This window comes from Brassica napus, chromosome C2, assembly GCF_020379485.1.
Source record: "Brassica napus cultivar Da-Ae chromosome C2, Da-Ae, whole genome shotgun sequence".
Lineage (NCBI taxonomy): Eukaryota > Viridiplantae > Streptophyta > Magnoliopsida > Brassicales > Brassicaceae > Brassica > Brassica napus.
Window position 1 is genome coordinate 4995121 of NC_063445.1, and position 21272 is coordinate 5016392.

Here is a 21272-nt window from a genome sequence, read left to right on the forward strand (position 1 = left end):
TACTCTCAACTATATGTGGGTGTAAATGAACATGGTTTTCTCGCTTCAGGATCAGGCAAAGTGTTGTAATATGTTAGCAGAGACTCGAGTCTATTCTTCTATAGTTTTAAGCTTTGTGTTTCTTTTGAATTTTTGTTGTATTGTATTTGTCTAATAAAATTATTGAAATCTGAGCTTTATTGCTAATGACGAAGATTATAAGAATCATTGTTTAATTGCTCTTTTTTTCTGCCAAATTCAGAATGTGTAAATTTCTTTTAAATAATCTAAAATTTCCAAAACGCAAATTTCCAATTTATCAAGAAACATAAAAACGTCGCCGTATGTGCTAGCCAAAATCCTTAAAGGAGACCAGACTCTCTTCTTCCTCTCTCCCAGGTGGCAGAAACCCTAAACTTCACTTTTTCTCTCAAATCTCTCGTCTTCTCGTACTCCAACAATGGAGTTTTGGGGGTAAAGACAAACTTCTCTCTATTTCTTATCTCGGCTTGGATCAACTCAAAATGTTTCGTGTTCCTCTGCTATTTTTTTTATTGTCAGTATGAACGATACAGTCTGTTTAGACATGTCTTAGGCTCTGTTGATGCTCGTTTTAGGTCAATCCATTTCAAAACCCAGCCAAGCTGTTTGAATCGATTCTGTTTTTGTCTCTTAGCTTGTAGTATTTTGAAGTTTATCATGTGTTGAATGATTTTGATTTTCTCTTTTTTGGAATGTAATAACTAGGAGCTAAAGTTAAGGCCGGCCAGAGTCTGAAAGTGAAGCCTGGTGAAAACTGTCTCATCCACATCTCTCAGGTTAATTTCAACATATGAGTCTCATAACCAATTCTAAAGTTTATACAAGTCTTTTCATTTTGCCATTTCCTCTATATGTTTATAGGCTTCTCTTGGTAAAGCGGAAAATGGAGTATCTGCCCTCTTGTATGCCACCGTCGATGACAAGAAGCTCCTCCTTGGAACTCTTTCTCAAGACGTCAGCTTTGATCATCTCCTCTTTGACAGAGAATTCGAGCTCTCCCACACCTTGGACAGAGGATCTGTCAATTTCATTGGCCACCAGCGCAACAAGAAGAAGAGGGCTAATGAATCTTCCAAAACGCCTGTCTCGTTCAAGAAGTCAAAACCCAATACAGAAAATTCTTTTGAAGAAATAACCAAAATTTGTCAAAATTTAGTACTTCTTCTCAAGTCCTTTCCGACAAAGAAGGATATCCCTGCAATTTTTGACAAGTGGGAGGTAGATATTGTTTCCTAAATTAATCTTACGAAAATTATTTGCTTGTTGATTGACTGTGTTAAAATGTCTTGCCTTGTTTTTCTTTTTTTTTTCCACAGAGAACAGCAAACTCTAGATGGCCATTAAAAAGAGACTCTTGGAGGGATAAGCGACGAGATAACATTCCCCCACAGTATATTCAGACTCAAGGTACAATAATAGCTTCTAACAATATTATATAAATAAATATTCAATTATTAGCATATCTTAAGATTCGTGGATTTGAGTTTGGTTCAGAATTTCGGACAGTGTAATTAATTTAGCTCCTCTTTTTTTTTTGAAAGGTAACTGTTGGGCCATTGCTTTCTATAGACAATGGTCCACAATGGCGAAGTTAAAAGGAAGGTCTCGTCCAAAATTAACACTGGATAAACTCATGAGCGGAGTTTCTTTCCGCTACCGGACTGTTGATGGCCAATTAAGAAAGTTAGAAGCTGCTGTGGAGTTCATGAAAAATGAACATTATGTGGATGAAATGTTTCTACATGTGAAGCCCTCGGGAGATTCCGAAGATGAGAAGTTTGAGCGATTGATTGAACGTCTTCTATTGGAAGGACCAGTGGCCGTATCCTTTGAATATTTCCCAAGTTACCGTACTGGAATAGTAAGTTTTGATATTTTCGAATATTTTCTGAATTTTATAAGGACCAGTGGCCGTATTCTTGTAAAAAAACAATTTAAAAAAAAAAATCAGGAAAGGATTCTATCTCCAACGTTGACGGAGCGCCTTAGAAACCCCTATGAACATACTAGTAAGCATGTTGGGTTGCTGATGGGTAGTGGGATTGAGTTAGTCGATGGAGAACCTAAACACTTCTGGGATATTTACGAATCTCGTGGGGCGTCATGGAGAGATTTGTTGGAATGAAAATTTTTATAAAGACGGAGAAAGTGTTTAAGTGTTTGAAGAGAAAGAAGCTTTGTGTAGAAGAAAGATTTTATAACTTAGAAGAGGATTTCTTATTACTTGAAAGTTTCTTATAAACTTGGTTATTTCTTGGTGATACAAAATGAAAGGAGAGTGGAGGTATTTATAGCCTCCAAAATACAAAATATCTTACATATTTTAATTCTAAATCTAGAGAATTCTACCATAATATCTAAGATTTTTTATCATAATTATCTAGATAATTCTATAAGAATATCTAGATTTTTATTTTAAGGAGGTGGATGATTTTTCTAGAATTTGGGCTAAGTTTTGGATCAACACATGATTAACCCAATAATGTTTGATCCAAATCAAGTTTATTTTTCAACACCCCCTCTTAAACTTGATTTGGTTACTCCGAGCAAGCTTCTCATCTTGATGAAGTCTTCTCGCTTGAGTGGCTTAGTGAAGATATCAGCTACTTGATCATTTGTCTTCACATACTCCAATTGCACATCCATCTTGGTAACACATTCTCTTATGTAGTGGTAACGAGTATCGATGTGCTTACTCCGATCGTGGAAGACTGGATTCTTTGCCAATGCTATTGCTGACCTGTTATCCACAAAGATCTTTGTTGGCGCCTTCTTCAGCCTTAAGACTTTGTCTTCTTCTCCTTTAACTATGTAGCCTTGTGGTTGCTCAATGTAGACTTCTTCCTCAAGATCTTCATTTAAGAAGGCTGATTTGACATCCATTTGATGTATCCTCCAACTCTTTTGGGCTGCCAATGAAATGATTAGTCTAACCGTTTCTAAGCGAGCAACTGGAGCAAATACCTCATCATAGTCAATCCTGGCTCTTTGACTATAGCCTTTTGCCACCAATCTTGCCTTGTACCTTTCAACTTCTCCTTTAGAGTTCTTCTTTGCCTTGTACACCCACTTCACACCAATTGCCTTGTGTCCATTTGGAAGTGAAGCTAACTCCCATGTATCATTATTTGGAATCGACTTGATTTCCTCATCCATTGCACTTTTCCATGACTTCTTTTCTTGGGCTTCTTCAAAGTTCATAGGCTCGCAATCCGCAAATAGACAAAATATAGTAAGATTGTCTTGATTTTCGGTTACCTCGTAGATGTCTTGTAGACTTCTAAAACGTGGAGTCCTTTCACTTGAGCTTTCATCTCTTTGAGAACTTGTTGTTGGTGAAGTTGGTGGTGTAGCTGGTTCTTCTCTCGGTTGCTCCACATTCTCTTCTTCAAAGGATGGAAAGAAGTTGTAGTCTTCATTATTTGATCTCCAATCCCATTCTCCTTCTTCATCAAAGATGACATTCCGACTAATGATTGTCTTCTTTGTTTCAGGATTGTAGAGCTTGTAGCCTTTGGAGTTAGCGTCATACCCAATGAAGATGTACTTCTCACTTTTATCATCTAGTTTGCTCCGCTTCTCGTCTGGAACATGAGCGTGAGCAATGCTTCCAAAGACTCTTAGGTGTGAGACTCCAGGCTTCCTTCCGCTCCAAGCTTCTTGTGGTGTCTTTTCTAAAACACTCTTTGTTGGAGAACGGTTTGATATATAAACCGCACAAGCAACTGCTTCTGCCTACAACTCCTTTGGTAGCTTCTTACTCTTGAGCATGCTTCTTGCCATCTCACGTATTGTCCTATTCTTTCTTTCCGCTACTCCATTTTGTTGAGGGGTTCTTTGCACCGTCAACTGTCTTCGAATGCCATTATCTTCACAATACTTCAGAAACTCCTTGGACATGAATTCTCCTCCTCGATCTGATCTCATGGACTTGATCTTAAGACCACTTTCCTTCTCAACATGGGCTTTGAACTTTTTGAAATTTTCAAACACTTCTGATTTTTGTTTCAAAAAGTAAACCCATGTTTTTCTTGAAAAGTCATCAATAAAGAGAAGGAAGTAGTTACTCTTACCAAGTGAACTTGGTTTGATTGGCCCACATACATCTGTATGTATGAGTTCTAGTGGCTTTCTTGCTCTTGTCTCCGACTCCTTTGGAAAACTCATCTTGAATTGCTTTCCAAGTAAGCAACCTTCACACACTTGATTTGGATGATTGATGCAAGGTAATCCTTTCACCATTTCTTTCTTGGAAAGTAGCTCTAAGCCTCCAAAGTTGAGATGCCCAAATCGAAGATGCCAAAGCCAAGATTCCTCCTTGTAGCACATCTTGAGACATCGTGCAATGTCATTTTGAATGTTTAAGACAAACATTCTATTGCTTGACATTGGCACCTTTGTGATGAGATTATTTGCATTATCTCTTAAAGAAAGACTATTATCTTTTAGTCGAATGTCATAACCTTTCTCTAAGAGTTGTCCTAGGCTCAAGATGTTGGTCTTCATGCTTGGAATGTAGTAAACGTTGGAAATGAATTGATGATCTCCATTCTTCAAGCGGATGAGAATATTTCCTTTACCTTTTACTTCCATCTTCGATTCATCTCCTAAAGCCACATCAGTTTTCACCGATTCATCAAGCTCCACGAACATGCTTTTATTTCCACACATGTGGTTGCTTGCACCACTATCAAGGTACCACTTGTGAACCTCATTTGGTTCATCTTTCTTGTAAGCCATCAATAGCATATCTTCTTCTTTACTCCTTTCTTCAACATAGTTGGACTTCTCTTCAACTCTATTGTTGTTTGGAGTTTTACATTCAGAAGCATAATGTCCAAACTTTCCGCAACTATAGCATTTGATGCTTGATTTATCGTACCTTGATTTTGGGTTTCCTCTTCCACGACCTCTTGATGAATTCTCTCCTCTTTGGTTGAAGTTGTCTTCATATGGTCTCCAACCTCGTCCATTTACACCACGACCTCGTCCTCGGAAATGACCACCACCACGTCTCGGATGATTTCGGCCACTTTCTTCCTTGTGATCAATTCTCATCTTGAGAACTTGCTCCACAATATCTTCTTTCTTCTTCTTCTTTTCTTCATAAGCTTGTAGTGATCCAAGAAGTTGCTCCATTGTCATAGTCTCCAAGTCTTTTGTCTCTTCAATCACGGTGACGATATGCTCGAATTTTGAATCCAATGATCTAAGAACTTTCTCCATGATTCTCACCTCATCTAACTTCTCACCATTTCTTTTTAGGTTATTAGTAACCGTCAAGACTCTTGAGAAGTAATCTGAGATGAGTTCTCCTTCCTTCATTTGTAATGCTTCAAATTCTCCTCTTAGAGTTTGAAGACGTACCTTCTTAACTTGTTCCGCTCCCTTGTAAGATGTCTGAAGCTTCTCCCATGCTTCTTTGGATGTCTTTGCTCCAGCAACCTTCTCAAATGTATCTTCGTCTAATCTATCACACAGAGAGCCTTCTTGTCTCTCTTCTTTGAATCTCTCAAACCATCCTTTTGAGTTTGAGATAGACCACCATCATTCTCCGGTTCATTGAAGCCTTTCTCGACTATCTCCCACACATCATGTGCTCCTAGGATAGCCATCAGTCTAAGACTCCAATTGTCATAGTTGCTCTTAGTGAGCAATGAAACTTGGAAGGGAACACCATTGTTTGCCATCTTCAAAAGGAACTTGTAGCTCTGATACCACTTTGTTGGAATGAAATTTTTTATAAAGATGGAGAAAGTGTTTAAGTGTTTGAAGGGAAAGAAGCTTTGTGTAGAAGAAAGATTTTATAACTTAGAAGAAGATTTCTTATTACTTGAAAGTTTCTTACAAACTTGGTTATTTCTTGGTGATACAAAATGAAAGGAGAGTGGAGGTATTTATAGCCTCCAAAATACAAAATATCTTACATATTTTAATTCTAAATCTAGAGAATTCTACCATAATATCTAAGATTTTTTATCATAATTATCTAGATAATTCTATAAGAATATCTAGATTTTTATTTTAAGTACTTGGATGATTTTTCTAGAATTTGGGCTAAGTTTTGGATCAACACATGATTAACCAATAATGTTTGATCCAAATCAAGTTTATTTTTCAACAAGATTGTGGGTTTGATAGATTGGCTCGCCATGAGGGGCTAATCCTACAAGCCACAGAGATGAGGCTCTAATCATAGCAGGTATATGTATTTATATATCTCTAAAATAAATTATTAGATGTATATATGTAATTTTGTTTTGGTGTTCTCTAGGTCGACGGTGAAGACCTTAACTTATGGACCGTGAATAACTTATCTATTTCAGACTGGAAGGACATAGCCTACTTATCTTATTAAATATATATTTTGTCAACTACGTTTTAGTTGTTCAATTGTTCTAATCAATTATCTTTTATTTAACTTAGTTACCTTTTACTAGTTCTTTTAATTAATCAGCTTGAATAACATAAAAATTATTCACTTTTTTACAGAAAAAATTCTACAAATTCATGTGTGTTTTCAGCATATAACTTTTGTATACTTAATAAACCTCGACAAAAAAAGAACTTAGATTATCAATATGGAAAAACTAGAGACATGCAATAAAATATGATCGAACACCGAATCAAACAAGACGAAATAAGTTGTCTAAAGGCTTTGATTTCTAAAATGATATGCTCGAACCATCCGGTTTAGGTTCGCTTCGCTTTCAGAATTCAAGCCGAAAAACAACGAACGGTGCCGTATATATATGGGGTAAAGAGACCAGACTCTCTTCTTCCTCTTTCCCAGTTGGCAGAAACCCTATACTCGCCTTTTCTCTCTTCCTCTCGTACTCCAACAATGGAGTTTTGGGGTAAAGACAAACTTCTCTCTGTCTTATCTCGGCTTGTGTCAACTCATTTTCATCAAAATGTCATCTTTGTCTCATATGTTTCGTGTTACAAAAAAAAAAAAGAACGATACAATCTGTTTACACATGTCTTCGGCTCTCTAGTTTACGATGTTTATGCTCATTTTAAGTCAAATCCATTTCAAAACCCAACCAACCTGTTTGAATCGATTCTGTTTATGTCTGGTAGCTTGTCTTTTTGTAGTTTATCCTGTGTTGATTTTCTTTTCTTTTTTTGGAATGTAATAACTAGGAGCTAAAGTTAAGGCCGGCAAGACTCTCAAGGTGAAGCCTGATGAAGACTGTCTTATTCACATTTCTCAGGTTAATTTCAATATATCAGTCATAACCAATTCTAGAGTTTATACAAGTCTCATCTGATATGCCATTCCTCTCTCTCTATATATATATTATATATAGGCTTCTCTTCGTAAATCGAGAAGGGGAGTATCTGCCCTCTTGTATGCCACCGTTGATGACAAGAAACTCCTCCTTGGAACACTCTCTCAAGACATCAGCTTTGACCATCTCCTCTTTGACAGAGAATTCGAGCTCTCACACACCTTGGAGAGAGGATCTGTCCATTTCACTGGATACAAATCCAAAGTTTCCACAAAGTCCAAGCCTGCTTCAGATGATGATGATGAGGAGGCGTTTGTAGAGATGGTCTGCTCTGCAAAACAAATTAAGGATTTAATGTATCCTAGTGATCCAGATGATCTCTTACTAACAAAACAGGATCTAGAGAATTTGGTGCCAGAGGTATATGTTTTCTTCATTCTGATCTTAATTAGTGGTTAATAGTATTGTTGTGTGTTTTAATGTTAAAACTTTTCTCTAAATATAGAAATCTACAAAGGTTCTAACGACAGCTCACTCTTATCCTCGCGAGGATCCCGACTTAACAGATTCAGATGAGGATTTTCTTTCGGTTAGTTTCCTAATTCGACTTATTGACAATAAGTTATTGTCGTAGTCTAATTTATTTTTTCTTTTCTAGCCCACACTTCTGATTATGAGTAATATCGACATGGATTCTACCAAAGCTGACATGTAAGTCTAAATTGGATATATATATGTGTGTGTGTGCAGTATCTTAAAATTTTACTTTCTTTTTGCAGTACAAATTTCTTCAAAGATAATTGCAGCTTGCAAGTTCGTATTGTTCAGCTAGTATCGACGGTGGATGAGGAGAGCAAGAAGACGAAGCTTGAAGCTCATATCGAGTTCCGGTCTAATCAAGAATTAAAACTTGCGAGAAAACTGAATGGTCATCTAATGGGGAAGTCTCGTATTTTCTTTGATAGAACACTTGGCAGGTATCTAATTTTTTGTGTGATTTTTCATTTGAAAATTTTAGCTGTACAGAACTTAATTTATAATTGTGGTGGACAGCTTACATGTGTTTTTCATCTCTGGATTCAACCGTGATTTGCGTGAAGATGATCTTAAGCGACAAATAGAGAAAAAGTTTAAAACATGTGGAGCACTGAAGAAGATAATTTTGCCTAAAGAGCAAGAAAATTTGCTAGGGTATGTGTAGAAATCTGAAGAGAATTTTTGATTTTTTCATAATTAGTTGCAACTGACTGTTTTTCTCTTCCGAGTAGGTTTGGTTACATAACACAACATCTGAAGAAACGGTGCTAAGCATGGATTCAAGTATTATGGGAGACGAAGCAATCAGTGTTAAGAGTGTTAATCCAAGAGGTAGAGTTTTTAAAGCTTTAATGGAATCTGAAAATTAGATTTAGAGTTGTTTAACTTATGCACAACATCACTTTGTTGTTGTTAAAACGGAAATGATTATCCATTCTTACTTGTTAAATGGTTGGTTGATGTAAAGATCTTATGTGGCTGACTTACTACACCGCTTTATCTCCCTAAGATCTTTTGTAATGAAAATTAAGTTAATATGAGAAACACCTTTGATCTCTCACCGTCTAATCCAACATTCTTTTCTGATATCTACATATGTTTAATCTTAATAATTTATAACAGCTTTTGCTTTTTTTGTTAAGTCTAAATTTTTGAACGGTCGTAAGTTTTTTCCATTCAAATTTTCAGCAATTGATTTTGGTGTGTAAATTGACGAGGTATCTAGCTAAAAGGAAAAATAAATTGTGGTATTTTTAAAAGTTCAGCACTAGTACTATCTGCAATTGATTTGCGTGTGTAAATTATCAGTATTTTTTAAAATAGACAATAAATGATAATACTCCATCTGTTTTTCTAATCTTTTTTTTCTTATTATCTAATTTAAACTTAAAATAAATAGGTTTGAGATGAGTGTTAACGACCCCATTTTAAAAACAAGGCAAAAAAACATTTTGAAGTTTATCCAGAGAAAAACATCAACTTCCTAGCTGTCTGTTATCTTCTACGAAGATTCACTTGGGACCGATAGATGCAGCTGTTAGGAAATACGCGGTCAAATTTTGCGGAAAACCAGAATTTGCGGAATTTATGAGAGCTTGTAAAAATTTCCCGGTGATAATAAAAAGATCTGTAGCAGGTCCGGAGACGTAGGTAAAAGTTGACCGAACTCCGTTAACAATTTTGTGTGTGTTTTTCCGCTCCCATAAATTCCGCAAATTCTGGTTTTCCGCAAAATTTGACCGCGTATTTCCTAACAACTGGTATCAGAGCTTGAGTTACGGTGATCGGTCAAATTTTTTTTTTTTTGCGGAGTTACTATTCACGTGAACAGTAATTCGTGAATAGTAAATTTTGTCGGTAACATCGGTTTGTCAACTGGTGTTCTAATACACGGTGGTTCCAGAAATGATGGGAGGCGAAGACGGTTCGGCGCACAGTATCGGGAAATTTGACGGTATAGATTATGCATTTTGGAGAATGCAAATTGAAGATTATCTGTACGGAAAGAAGCTTCATCAACCACTGAGCAAGAAGCCTGAGAAGATGGATCAGGATGAGTGAGAGCTCCTTGACAGACAAGTTCTGGGTGTTATAAGGTTAACACTGTCGAAGAACGTTGCTCACAACGTTGCGAAGGAGAAGACCACAGAAGGGCTCATGAAAGTTCTCTCTGATATGTATGAGAAACCTTCGGCAAACAATAAGGTGTTTCTCATGAAGAAACTCTTTCATCTGAAGATGGAAGAAGGTGGCCTGGTTGCCGCACATGTGAACGAGTTCAACACGATTGTCAACCAACTGTCATCAGTTGAAATCGAGTTTGAATTTGTTGGCATCTCTGCCAAATAGTTGGGAGCCAATGAGGGCAGCGGTTAGTAACTCTGTGGGTACTCAAAAGCTCAAATTCAATGATGTTAGAGATCGTATCTTTGCTGAGGAAGTTCGAAGGATAGACTCTGGGGAGGCATCAACGAGCTCTGCTTTCAACGTGGAAAACAGAGGGAGAAACCCAGATAGAAATAACCGGAGTAATGGCAAATCGAAGTCAATGAATGGACGGGGTCAGTCCAAATTCAGACAGCCTGCATAGTGCTGGAATTGTGGAAAGACAGACCACATTAAGAAGAATTGCTGGACACCACCGAAGAAGGAAGACAACACTAGAGGCGGAGCCAATGCAGTGACACGTGAAATCGCTGATGCATTGGTAGTGTCTGTTGATTCTCCGAGGAAAAGTGAAGCTCGTGATGCAGCTGGAAATAACACCAAAGCGTCAATCTCCTATGTTGATAGCCCAGTCGATTCATGGGTTCTTGACTCAGGAGCGTCATTCCACACCACACCGCACCATAACATCATGGAAAATTATGTTGCGGGAAATTACGGAAAGGTATATCTTGCTGATGGATTACCTTTGGACATAGTTGGTATTGGAGATATCAACCTGAAGATGTCAGACGGACATGTGTGGAAGATTACGAAGGTCAGACATGTGCCAAAGTTGATGCGAAATCTGATCTCAGTAGGTAAACTTGATGATACGGGGCACGATGTTAATTTTGGTGGTGGAGCCTGGAGAGTCAGAAAAGGTTCCATGGTGGTTGCTAGAGGTCATAAAAGAGGTACTCTTTATATGACGACGAGCTATGAAGACACTGTTGTTGTTGTTGAGGATGCCAAACAGACCAAGTTGTGGCATTGTAGATTGGGGCACATGAGTGAGAAAGGGATGAAACTCATGGTGGCATATGGCGCTCTTCCGGATCTGAAGACGGTGGATCATCAGATGTGTGAAAGCTGCATCCTTGGGAAACAGAAACGAGTTAGTTTCTCTAAAGGAGGAAGAGAGCCAAAATCTGAGAAGTTGGAGCTGGTACACACTGACGTGTGGGGACCCGCTCCTGTTGCATCGCTGGGAGGTTCGTACTACTATGTGACCTGTATCGACGACTCCACAAGAAAAGTGTGGGTTTACTTCATGAAGAACAAACATGAAGTGTTCTCGGTTTTCAAGAGATGGAAAACCATGGTTGAGGTTGAGACGAATCTCAAGTTGAAGTGTCTAAGGTCTGATAATGGTGGTTAGTATATCAGCGGCGAGTTCACGAGATACTGCGCTGATAACGGGATCAAGATGGAGAAGACTATTCCTGGAACGCCTCAACAGAATGGAATAGCGGAAAGGATGAACCGAACCTTGAACGAGCGTGCAAGGAGCATGAGATTGCACTGCGGATTACCAAAGACGTTTTGGGCAGATGCAATCAGTACTGTAGCCTACTTAATCAACAGAGGACCGTCTGTGCCGTTGGGATTTAAGATCCCTGAAGAAGTTTGGAACGGAAAGAAAGTAAACATTTCTTATCTAAAGGTGTTTGGTTGCTTAGCTTATGTTCACATTGACGATGCTGCAAGAAGTAAACTTGACTCGAAGTCTAAAAAGTGTTACTTCATCGGTTATGGTGACACGGAGTTTGGTTACCGATTTTGGGATGACGAAAATCGGAAGATCATCCGCAGCAAAAATGTTGTGTTCAACGAAGAAGCGTTGTACAAGGATAAGCTAAGAGAAGGCTCGAAAAGGAAAGAGCCTGGAGCTGTTGACTTAGATGATATCCTGACACCAGGGTTGCCACAGGATACCGCAACAGCAGAAGAAGAAATCTCTCAAGACGAGAGTGGTGAGGCTGAAGAAAGTGATGATTCTGAAGTGGTCCCATATACACCAGTCACAGAGTTACGACAATCAAGCAGAATCATCAGAAAGCCAGTAAGATTCTCTCCATCGCTCAACTACATTCTGCTTACAGACAGAGGCGAGCCTGAATGTTATGAGGAAGCTATGCAAGTTGATGAGTCGATCAAGTGGGAGCTTGCAATGAACGACGAGATGGACTCGTTGTTATCCAATCACACGTGGGAGTTAGCAGATTTGCCTAAGGAGAAAAAGGCATTGCATAACAAGTGGGTCTACCGAATAAAAGAAGAACCAGATGGGAGTAAGCGCTATAAAGCGAGGCTTGTTGTGAAGGGATTCCAACAAAAAGAAGGCGTTGACTACACCGAAATCTTCTCTCATGTAGTCAAGATGGTGACCATTAGAACGGTTCTTGGGCTGGTAGCACAAGAAGATCTGCATCTTCAACAGATGGATGTGAAGACGGCTTTTCTTCACGGTGATTTGGATGAGGAAATTTATATGAAGCAACCCGAAGGCTTTGAGATCAAAGGGAAGGAAAGCATTGTTTGCAAGCTGAAAAGGAGTTTGTACGGCTTAAAACAAGCTCCAAGACAGTGGTATAAACGGTTCGACAACTTTATTAAAGGCGTTGGTTTCTTGAGGTGTGAAGCTGACCACTGTTGTTACTTCAAGACGCTTGAAGAGTCCTACTTGATATTGCTCCTATATGTCGATGACATGCTGATAGTAGGAGCAGACTTGCACGAGATCAATAGCTTGAAGACGAAACTCTCAGAAGAGTTTGCGATGAAAGACCTTGGAGAAGCTAGACAGATTTTAGGGATGAGAATCAGTAGGAGCAAGGAAGGTCTTAAGCTATCACAAGAGGAGTATGTGAAGAAAGTTCTCAAGAGGTTTAACATGGATGACGCGAAGCCAGTTAGTACTCCCCTGGCAAGTCACTTTCGGTTATCCAGAGAACAGTCTCCAAAGACGGAAGACGAGATGGCATGTATGGATAAAGTTCCATATGCTTCTGATATAGGAAGCCTGATGTACGCGATGATATGTACAAGGCCAGACATTGCACATGCAGTGGGAGTCGTTAGCAGATTTATGAGCAATCCAGGGAAGAAACATTGGGAAGTCGTTAAGTGGATTTTCAGATATCTAATAGGAAATCCAAGTTTATCGCTATGTTTCACGAAGTCTAAGACGGGATTGCAGGGATATGTTGATGCTGACAATGGAGGTGACATTGACAGCACGAAGAGCACAACCGGGTATGTCTACACCTTTGGTGGTACTGCAATTTGTTGGGTTTCAAAGTTGCAGAAAATTGTATCTCTATCAAGCTGTGAAGCTGAGTATGTTGCGGTAACGGAGGCAACAAAAGAGATGATATGGCTACAGTCTTTTCTAGAGGAGCTAGGCCATGGCCAAGAGAAAAGTGTGTTGTACTGTGATAGTAAGAGTGCCATCGACTTGGCAAAGAATCCAGTTTACCATGCTCGGACGAAGCACATACATCGTCGATATCATTTCATCAGATCAGCGTTGGAAGATGAAATGTTGGTGCTTGAGAAGATCCCAGGAAACAAGAATCCAGCAGACATGCTAACGAAGGTCGTGCCGTATGATAAGCTGAGGTTGTGTGTAACCTCAGTTGGCTTGTCAGAGTAACAAGCTGAGAAGACCTGCTACATTGATCAAGGTGTGAAGACAGATTGAAATCAGTCTTCAAGTGGGAGATTGTTGGTCAAAAATCAACGTATGCAAATTGGTGATTGCGAAGAACACGTTTTTTTTTTTTTTGGTTTTTTGGTTGGTAAGTTTGGTTGTTACACCAACTCACCACCAACTCACAAATCCCCCTCCTATAAATACATGCATGAAGGAGAAGGGGAAATTCATCCCAAACAAGAAAAACAGAGAGAAGAAAAAGAGAAGAAGAAGAGAAAAAACGTGAGAGAGAGAAAAAAAAAAAAAATTCTTTTCACAAATATCTTCTGTAAGAAATTGTATTTGGGATCGGGGTTGAGTTGAGAGCTTGTAAAAACAGCAGCGACTCTCATTTGTTTGCGAGTTAAGGTTGTGGATAGTACTACGACGTCACAAATTAATTCGACTAATCACTCTTTATTTGAAGACTTTGAAATATAGTTTAAGTCTTTTAATATTAAATTACAAGTGGTAATTTTGATATCTTGCATAAAGTTATATGAAACCTGTCTAAATTTATGTCTCTATCTTTATACTCTTTTGAAATTTATGTTTTGGATTGCACATGGTGGGTTGTATGATGTTGCTACTATCTCTGCAATCGTTTAAAGTAGTAATGAAAGTTTATTTGGGTGATAAGAAAAAAGAACATTTGTTGTATTGTATTTGCGTTTTGGAAATCTCAGAATGTGTAAATTAAATTCTGAGATTTCCAAAACGCAAATTTCCATTTAACAAGAAATATAAAACGGCGCCGTATGCGCTAGCCAAAATCCGAACTCTCTTCTTCCTCTTTCCCAGTTGGCAGAAACCCTAAACTCTTTTTTTTTTTTTATCTCTCAAATCTCTCGTCCTCTCGTACTCCAACAATGGAGTTTTGGGGTAAAGACAAAATTCTCTCTAGATCTAATCTCTGCTTGTATCAATTTTCATCTCTGTCTCATATATTTGGTGTTCCTCTGCTATTTTTTTTTTTGTCAGTATGAAGGATACAATCTGTATAGATATTTCTAAGCTCTTTAGTTTCCGTGTTTGATGCTCGTTTTAAGTCAAAGCTGTATGCATCTTGCCCTAGTTTTCGATTCTGTTTGTGTCTGGTAGCTTGTCTGCGTTGATTGATGTTGATTTTCTTTGTCGGGACGTAACCAGGAGCTAAAGTTAAGGCTGGCCAGACTCTCAAAGTGAAGCCTGGTGAAAACTGTCTCATCCACATCTCTCAGGTTAATTTTAATTACTTTTTTTTTTTTTAATTTTAATTACTTGTTACCGATTCTAAAGTTTGTACTAGTCTCTTCAATTTTGCCATTCCTCTATATGTTTATAGGCTTCCCTTGGTAAAGCGGAAAATGGAGTATTTGGCCTCTTGTATGCCACCGTTGATGACAAGAAACTCCTCCTTGGAACCCTCTCTCAAGATAGCTTCCCTCACATCAACTTTGATCATCTCCTCTTTGACAGAGAATTCGAGCTCTCCCACACCCTGGACAGAGGATATGTCCATTTCATTGGCCACCAGCGCAACAAGAAGAAGAGGGCTAATGAATCTTCCAAAACGCCTGTCTCCTTCAATACAGGTGAAAAATAAATTCTTACTTTGTCGTTCTTGTTCTTGATAACCACGAGTCATTAGAGCATTAAATGATAACTATATATGACAAATAATGAGGGGCACATATGGTTTATTTAATAGAACTTGTAACAATTGCTAAGCATAACCTTTCTTTGGTCAAAAAGGTTAATACCATGATAGAATCCTATCGCAATAGTAGTTTCGAACCTTTTATGGAGGTTAAAATGGTTATGGCTTATCATTCTAAAATTAACATTTCTATAAACTAATTTCGTTGCTTTTCAGAAGTATCGTTCACATTTTGATTTGTTTCAAGAAATTTTATATATATATATATAGAATGATTTTGAATGCTATGTTGTTTTTGACATTTTTCTGACTCTCTGTTAGGTAATAGCGTGTTGCAACCTTGTTCTGAGAGCAAAACAAATCAGAGGAAGCAGAAGATACAGAAGGATAATTCTGAGGTTAGATTCTGTGGAACCTTGTTCTTGCTTTCCTCTAAATACTTGTTTATTAAAATGAAAACTGCCTACTAAGACAGCTACAAGCAGTTCAGATTCACTTAATTTGTGCGGTTTTTATAGCTGAACCTTTGTCCTTTTAAATCGCATTGGCTCTATTTTACGACTTTTGTTGTGATGTTTCATTCTTTTACAAATAACCAGTAAGTTTGATTTGTTTATTACTTTTATTATCCAATGGCAGGAAATCAAAGAGATGAATAAATCTATCAAAGAGCTGTCTGAAGCTGTGAAAACGCTGCAACAGATTCTATTGACAAAAGCCGATCTACCAGAGGTTTCATTTAAGTTTGTTCACTAGTGTTTGGTTGTGGTTATTTTATAGGCTGAGAAATGATATGCTTAAGCTTAACATAGTTTATATATCTGATGTGTTTTTATCTGTAGGAGAAAGAAACCCCAAAGAAAAAAGAGGAAGATTCTTGCTGTTTCGGATGTGAAGAAGCGACGGGAAACAATGAGCAAACCATTTTCGTCAAAGGGTTTGAAAATGTGCGACCTAGGGCTGAAATCAAGAATGCATTGAGAAACTTTTTCGGTTCTTGTGGAGAGATCACTAGGGTTTATGTTCCCATAGAGTGTAGAAACCGCGTTCCCTTAGGGTTTGCTTTCATTGATCTGAGAAAGGGTGAAGGCAATGAGAAGGCGTTGGAACTAAATGGAAGTTACATGGGAGGAAAGGAGCTTGAGGTGACGATGGCTAGTCATAGAGACGAATACTATGGCTTTACTGACTTTCATGGTTGTGAACGCTGTCCAGTGTTTCTAGACCATATTTACTTCCCCTCCTTGATTAAACACCGTCGTTCTGTTTATAGGTAGTTCCCACTGACACATGATTTTGCTCTTTGATATGACTCTTGTTTCTTGTTAACAAAGTAACTTGTCATTAATTGGTCGATTTTTTATTTTGATGTTGCAGGTGAGATTCACCGTCTACTTCCTTTTGGCATCCCTTACAGACGAACCACAGCTAATATATTGGTCGTTTTACTGTTGATGCTACTTTTTGTTTATCTACCAGCTACATCATCAAGCTTATTTTATTGACTAATTTATGTACATGTTTCATGTGTTCAACCAAAATCACAACCAAGTCCAATCATATATGGTGTCTTGCAATGTTTGTGTTACCTATTACATTAAAAAAAAAACAGTTTTTTTTTTGGAGTCCTATAGTAATAGAAAATTCAACCAAAATCAAAATGGCCAATCTTTAGGACATTGTACAAGAAACGTTTTTAAAATAATGGATATAACTACTAGGGGGATTTATATCAAAAGTTAAACTTATGTGCCTAACACTCTTCACCATTCATGGATAACGACGACGACTCACCCGAGTCACAGCAGCAACATGAGGACCAGAGTGAAGAAGACAGTAGCTCTTCCTATCTCATTGTTTTTTCTCTTTTTGTTTTTTTTTTTTTGGGGCTAAAGGTATGAAGGAAGACTTGGCTTAGGGAAAAAGTGTTTATATTGCTGAAAATGGGCTTGTTAGGTGATATTTATGTTCCCTGGTGAAAACGGAACACCTGGTCAAAAGATTCGTACATGTGATCGAGAAGGCGGTGAAGCCAATGCTTGACAGATTATAGAAATGGACAGAGGAGAAAAAGAAAGCAAACGAGGAGAGAAAGGAGATGATACCAAAAGGAGCTTGAGCTAGATGTGGCTGAGATTTGCTTAGAGGGAGCTATAGAGGATATGGAAAAGAAAACTGAAATAGGTTGAACTGAAGAGGATGAAGATGTGGTTGTCCCAGTTTAGAAAGAAGAGAAAGTTGATGTTGATCCTGGACACTGGAGTTATAAATCTGTGGACAAGAAGTTGTCTTTTGCTTCGTGTACCCTAGATTATTGTCTTAGGCTACAGAAGCACAAATCACTGTCTCAATTATTGTCTTTGTCACATCTTCCGTTTTCCAATGCCAAAAATTCTTCTCCTCATAGCAGCTCAAACCTCAGATTCTCCTGGAGACAAGATCAACGTTGGATCTAGAATACACCATGGACGCTCTTTTGTCGCGTCAGGTTCAAGCAAAGTGTTTCAATTTGTTAGCAGCGACTCTTGTTTTGTCTTGAGTGTCTTTCTTCTTGTAGCTTTTCAACTTGTTTTTTTCTACTTTTTTTTTGCTCTTGACAGGTCTTTTTGAATTTTGTTATTGTCTAATGAAAACATTTATCACAACTATTTAAAAATAAATCTTATAAGATTTCTTCCCTTTTATCCCCTATATATTACAACTTATATTACAACTTATAAGTTAGCCACGTGTCATCACCACAATGGACGCTCTTTTGTCGCGTCAGGTTCAAGCAAAGTGTTTCAATTTGTTAGCAGCGACTCTTGTTTTGTCTTGAGTGTCTTTCTTCTTGTAGCTTTTCAACTTTGAGTTTTTTTCTACTTTTTTTTTGCTCTTGACAGGTCTTTTTGAATTTTGTTATTGTCTAATGAAAACATTTATCACAACTATTTAAAAATAAATCTTATAAGATTTCTTCCCTTTTATCCCCTATATATTACAACTTATAAGTTAGCCACGTGTCATCACCACAATGATTCTTAAAATTCTTCGAGAAATTGGTTGGTTCATCTAAATATATAATAAGTTTTTTATTAAACTAATCATAAATTAATTATTAACGTTTTCAATTCTTTCCTTAAATAAAAATTACGGAATTTCCAAATGTTGTTAAAATATATATGACATTTAATGATTTCAAATAATAAAGATTTAATACAAATTAATGCACCCTCTATCATTTTTGTTTAGTTTCAAGTTATTAAAATAAATTAAAAAATCACATTAAACATATAATAAAATTTTAGATTTTTATGTGTATCTTATATTTTAAATTTCTTTTAAAGTCTCACATTAAATTTTTTACGATCCATGGTTTAATTTTTTTATGACAAAAAATAATTAAAAAATCATATAATTAGGAAGTCTCATTTAATAAATATCAAAATTAAGTATATATATATATATTAATATCTTTTAAATTAAAATATATACCATTAAAATACATAAATATTGTAGTTTTCAAATTTACTTTAAACATTTTTTTGGTAGAAACTTTGAAAAAATACTGACAACTTAATATTTAAATTTTAAAATTTGCCTTCAATGTTTCTAAGGATTATAAATTACCAAAACTTTTAAACATCGCACAATGACCATTTTGTTATCAATGATTTTAAAGTTTTTATTATAAAAAGATACAAATTATCAAAAAAACCAAATGAGTAGAACACATTACAATATAACCTCTATAAATTAATACTCGATAAATTAATAATCTCTATAAATTAATAAATTTTGCCAGTCCCAACTTGGACCAGTGTAAAATATGACAAATCGATAAAATAATATGATAATAGTATTTTTAAAACTCCCATGTAATTATATAGTCTCATTAAAATCATAAATTAATAATCTATCTCTACATATATTTTATATAAGTACATACTAAAAATTATATTGTTGATTTTATATTCACAATGAAAATATTTCTATTTTTCTTAATATTTTAATATATTTTGATAATATTTAGTAAAATTATATCGAAAACCACATAACAATTCTATACAACATAAAACATACACCAAATAAGATAACAAAATAATATGAAAGTCAACTTTATATAATTTAAATAACTTATATACGGTAAAATAAAATATTTTCTTATTTTATTAATAAAAATAGAAAAAATAGAAAAAAATCTAAAAAGGAAACTTTTGTAAATTAATATCTCTATAAATTAATAAAATTTTAAAGTCTCAACATTATTATTTTATAGAGGTGCTACTGTATTTAACATATCACAAGATTAAAAATATATTATGTATCTATATATCTATGTATATATTATTTAAATTCAATTATATACAATATAAAAGGTAATTGTTTGGATTAAGAAAATTAATTTACGTATTCACAGCAATTTAATTATATAAGTAATAGTTATTGATTTTTTATATATCCAATATATATATATATATATATATATATATATATATATTATTTTATAATATAAAATTGAACATATAATATATAAAAATAATTTAAATATACAATGTTCATTTCGCGCCTTGCGTGGATCTTAACCTAGTCTCATCGACTATATTTGCGAAGTTATTTTGCCACATGTCCTTTCTACAATCAATTTCACGAAACAAATATGACATGACTACTGAAATTGATGACATGTCTTATAGCTTAATATGACATGGACAATTGTATTTAATGTTAATTTATATTTTTGGTAAATTTTTTTAAAATATGGTGATAACTCATATATTACATTTAATGTAAATTTATATTTTTGAATTTTTTTTTAGAATATGGGAATAACTCATAAATCATCATTAAAATAAATATATTCAAATATGACATTATAAATTTTTAAATATAATTTAATTATATATTTTAAATTATACAATTTTATTACTAAAATTTTTAAAAATGTATACAATTTTTTAGAAAATTATAAAAATTTAATCCTAAAATCATTATTTTCTTATATATGTACAAATTTTATAAATATTGCTTAATTTTAATTTTTGGTAATTATGCAACTTTTGCAAATTTATTTAATATATTTAATTAAAATAAAAAGATAGAAAATTGTATCTAAGATTATAATCTCAAATATATACATGCATATTCTTAAATATAATTTTTATGTTTAATTAAATCAAATTTATATTAAAATGTTGATACGAAAAAAGAAAAATTACAATATTAATAAAATTTTATTTTAAAATATAATTTATATTTATGTGTTAAAAAATATTTTAAATTTCTTTACTGCATATGGTGCAGAAAGACACCTAGTTTTCTTGTAATAACGAAGATAAACTTTAATTTATGAGAATGATCCCTGAAATATTTAAGTTTTTTTTTTGCCAATTGAATATGTAAATAAACAAGAGAAATTGCACCGTACACACATGACATATACGCTAATTAGGTAAATGCACTATTTACATTATCGAGGATGTCAGGAGGTGTTAGTTTTACATTTCTAACCTTGCTCACTTCATACTCACATCAACCGGTTACCTACTGTTTTTGTAATACAATTTACTTCTTTAATTATTTATTTCTTATTACCCAATCCAACACGTTACCTTTTTTGTATCAGACAAGTGGATTTTTTTCAGTTATCAAAACTCGGTTATTGGTTTCGTAGTTGCGCATATCAAAAGTCTCTCACTTCATCCCCTTTTATATTAAGTTCTGTTGATCCATTGTTCTACTTCAATTCAACCATTATAAATTAGATCTCAGTTTTACACTTCAATTCAAAAATAAATTCAGATCGATCGAAGCGATGAACCTCCCTCTCCGCCCCCGTTTCCTCCTAGAATGTTTGCGCTAGGCGATGAACCTGTCGGCGTTAGGGTTACTCCTTACCACAAACCTACATGCATTCGGAAAATTCTCAACGCCCTCGAACCAGATGAAGCTCAGACTA

General features: G+C 35.6%; 2 protein-coding genes across 2 annotated transcripts; both read left to right on the forward strand.

The window, feature by feature from the left end:
- The first annotated feature begins 31 nt into the window (after nt 1-31).
- Nucleotides 32-6457, forward strand: LOC106441602. The gene is made up of 10 exons (XM_048747780.1): nt 32-55; nt 242-246; nt 348-453; nt 726-797; nt 883-1239; nt 1338-1428; nt 1563-1882; nt 1973-2132; nt 6147-6223; nt 6296-6457. Exons 1-9 carry the CDS (start codon nt 32-34, stop codon nt 6212-6214), a joined length of 1203 nt encoding a protein of 400 aa, XP_048603737.1. The 3' UTR covers nt 6215-6223; nt 6296-6457.
- A 7975-nt stretch (nt 6458-14432) lies between these two features.
- LOC106436907 (histone deacetylase HDT1) lies at nt 14433-16953 on the forward strand. The gene is made up of 7 exons (XM_013877866.3): nt 14433-14577; nt 14845-14915; nt 15020-15269; nt 15656-15732; nt 15974-16066; nt 16177-16607; nt 16712-16953. Exons 1-7 carry the CDS (start codon nt 14565-14567, stop codon nt 16713-16715), a joined length of 939 nt encoding a protein of 312 aa, XP_013733320.1. The 5' UTR covers nt 14433-14564; the 3' UTR covers nt 16716-16953.
- Nucleotides 16954-21272: the final 4319 nt, after the last annotated feature.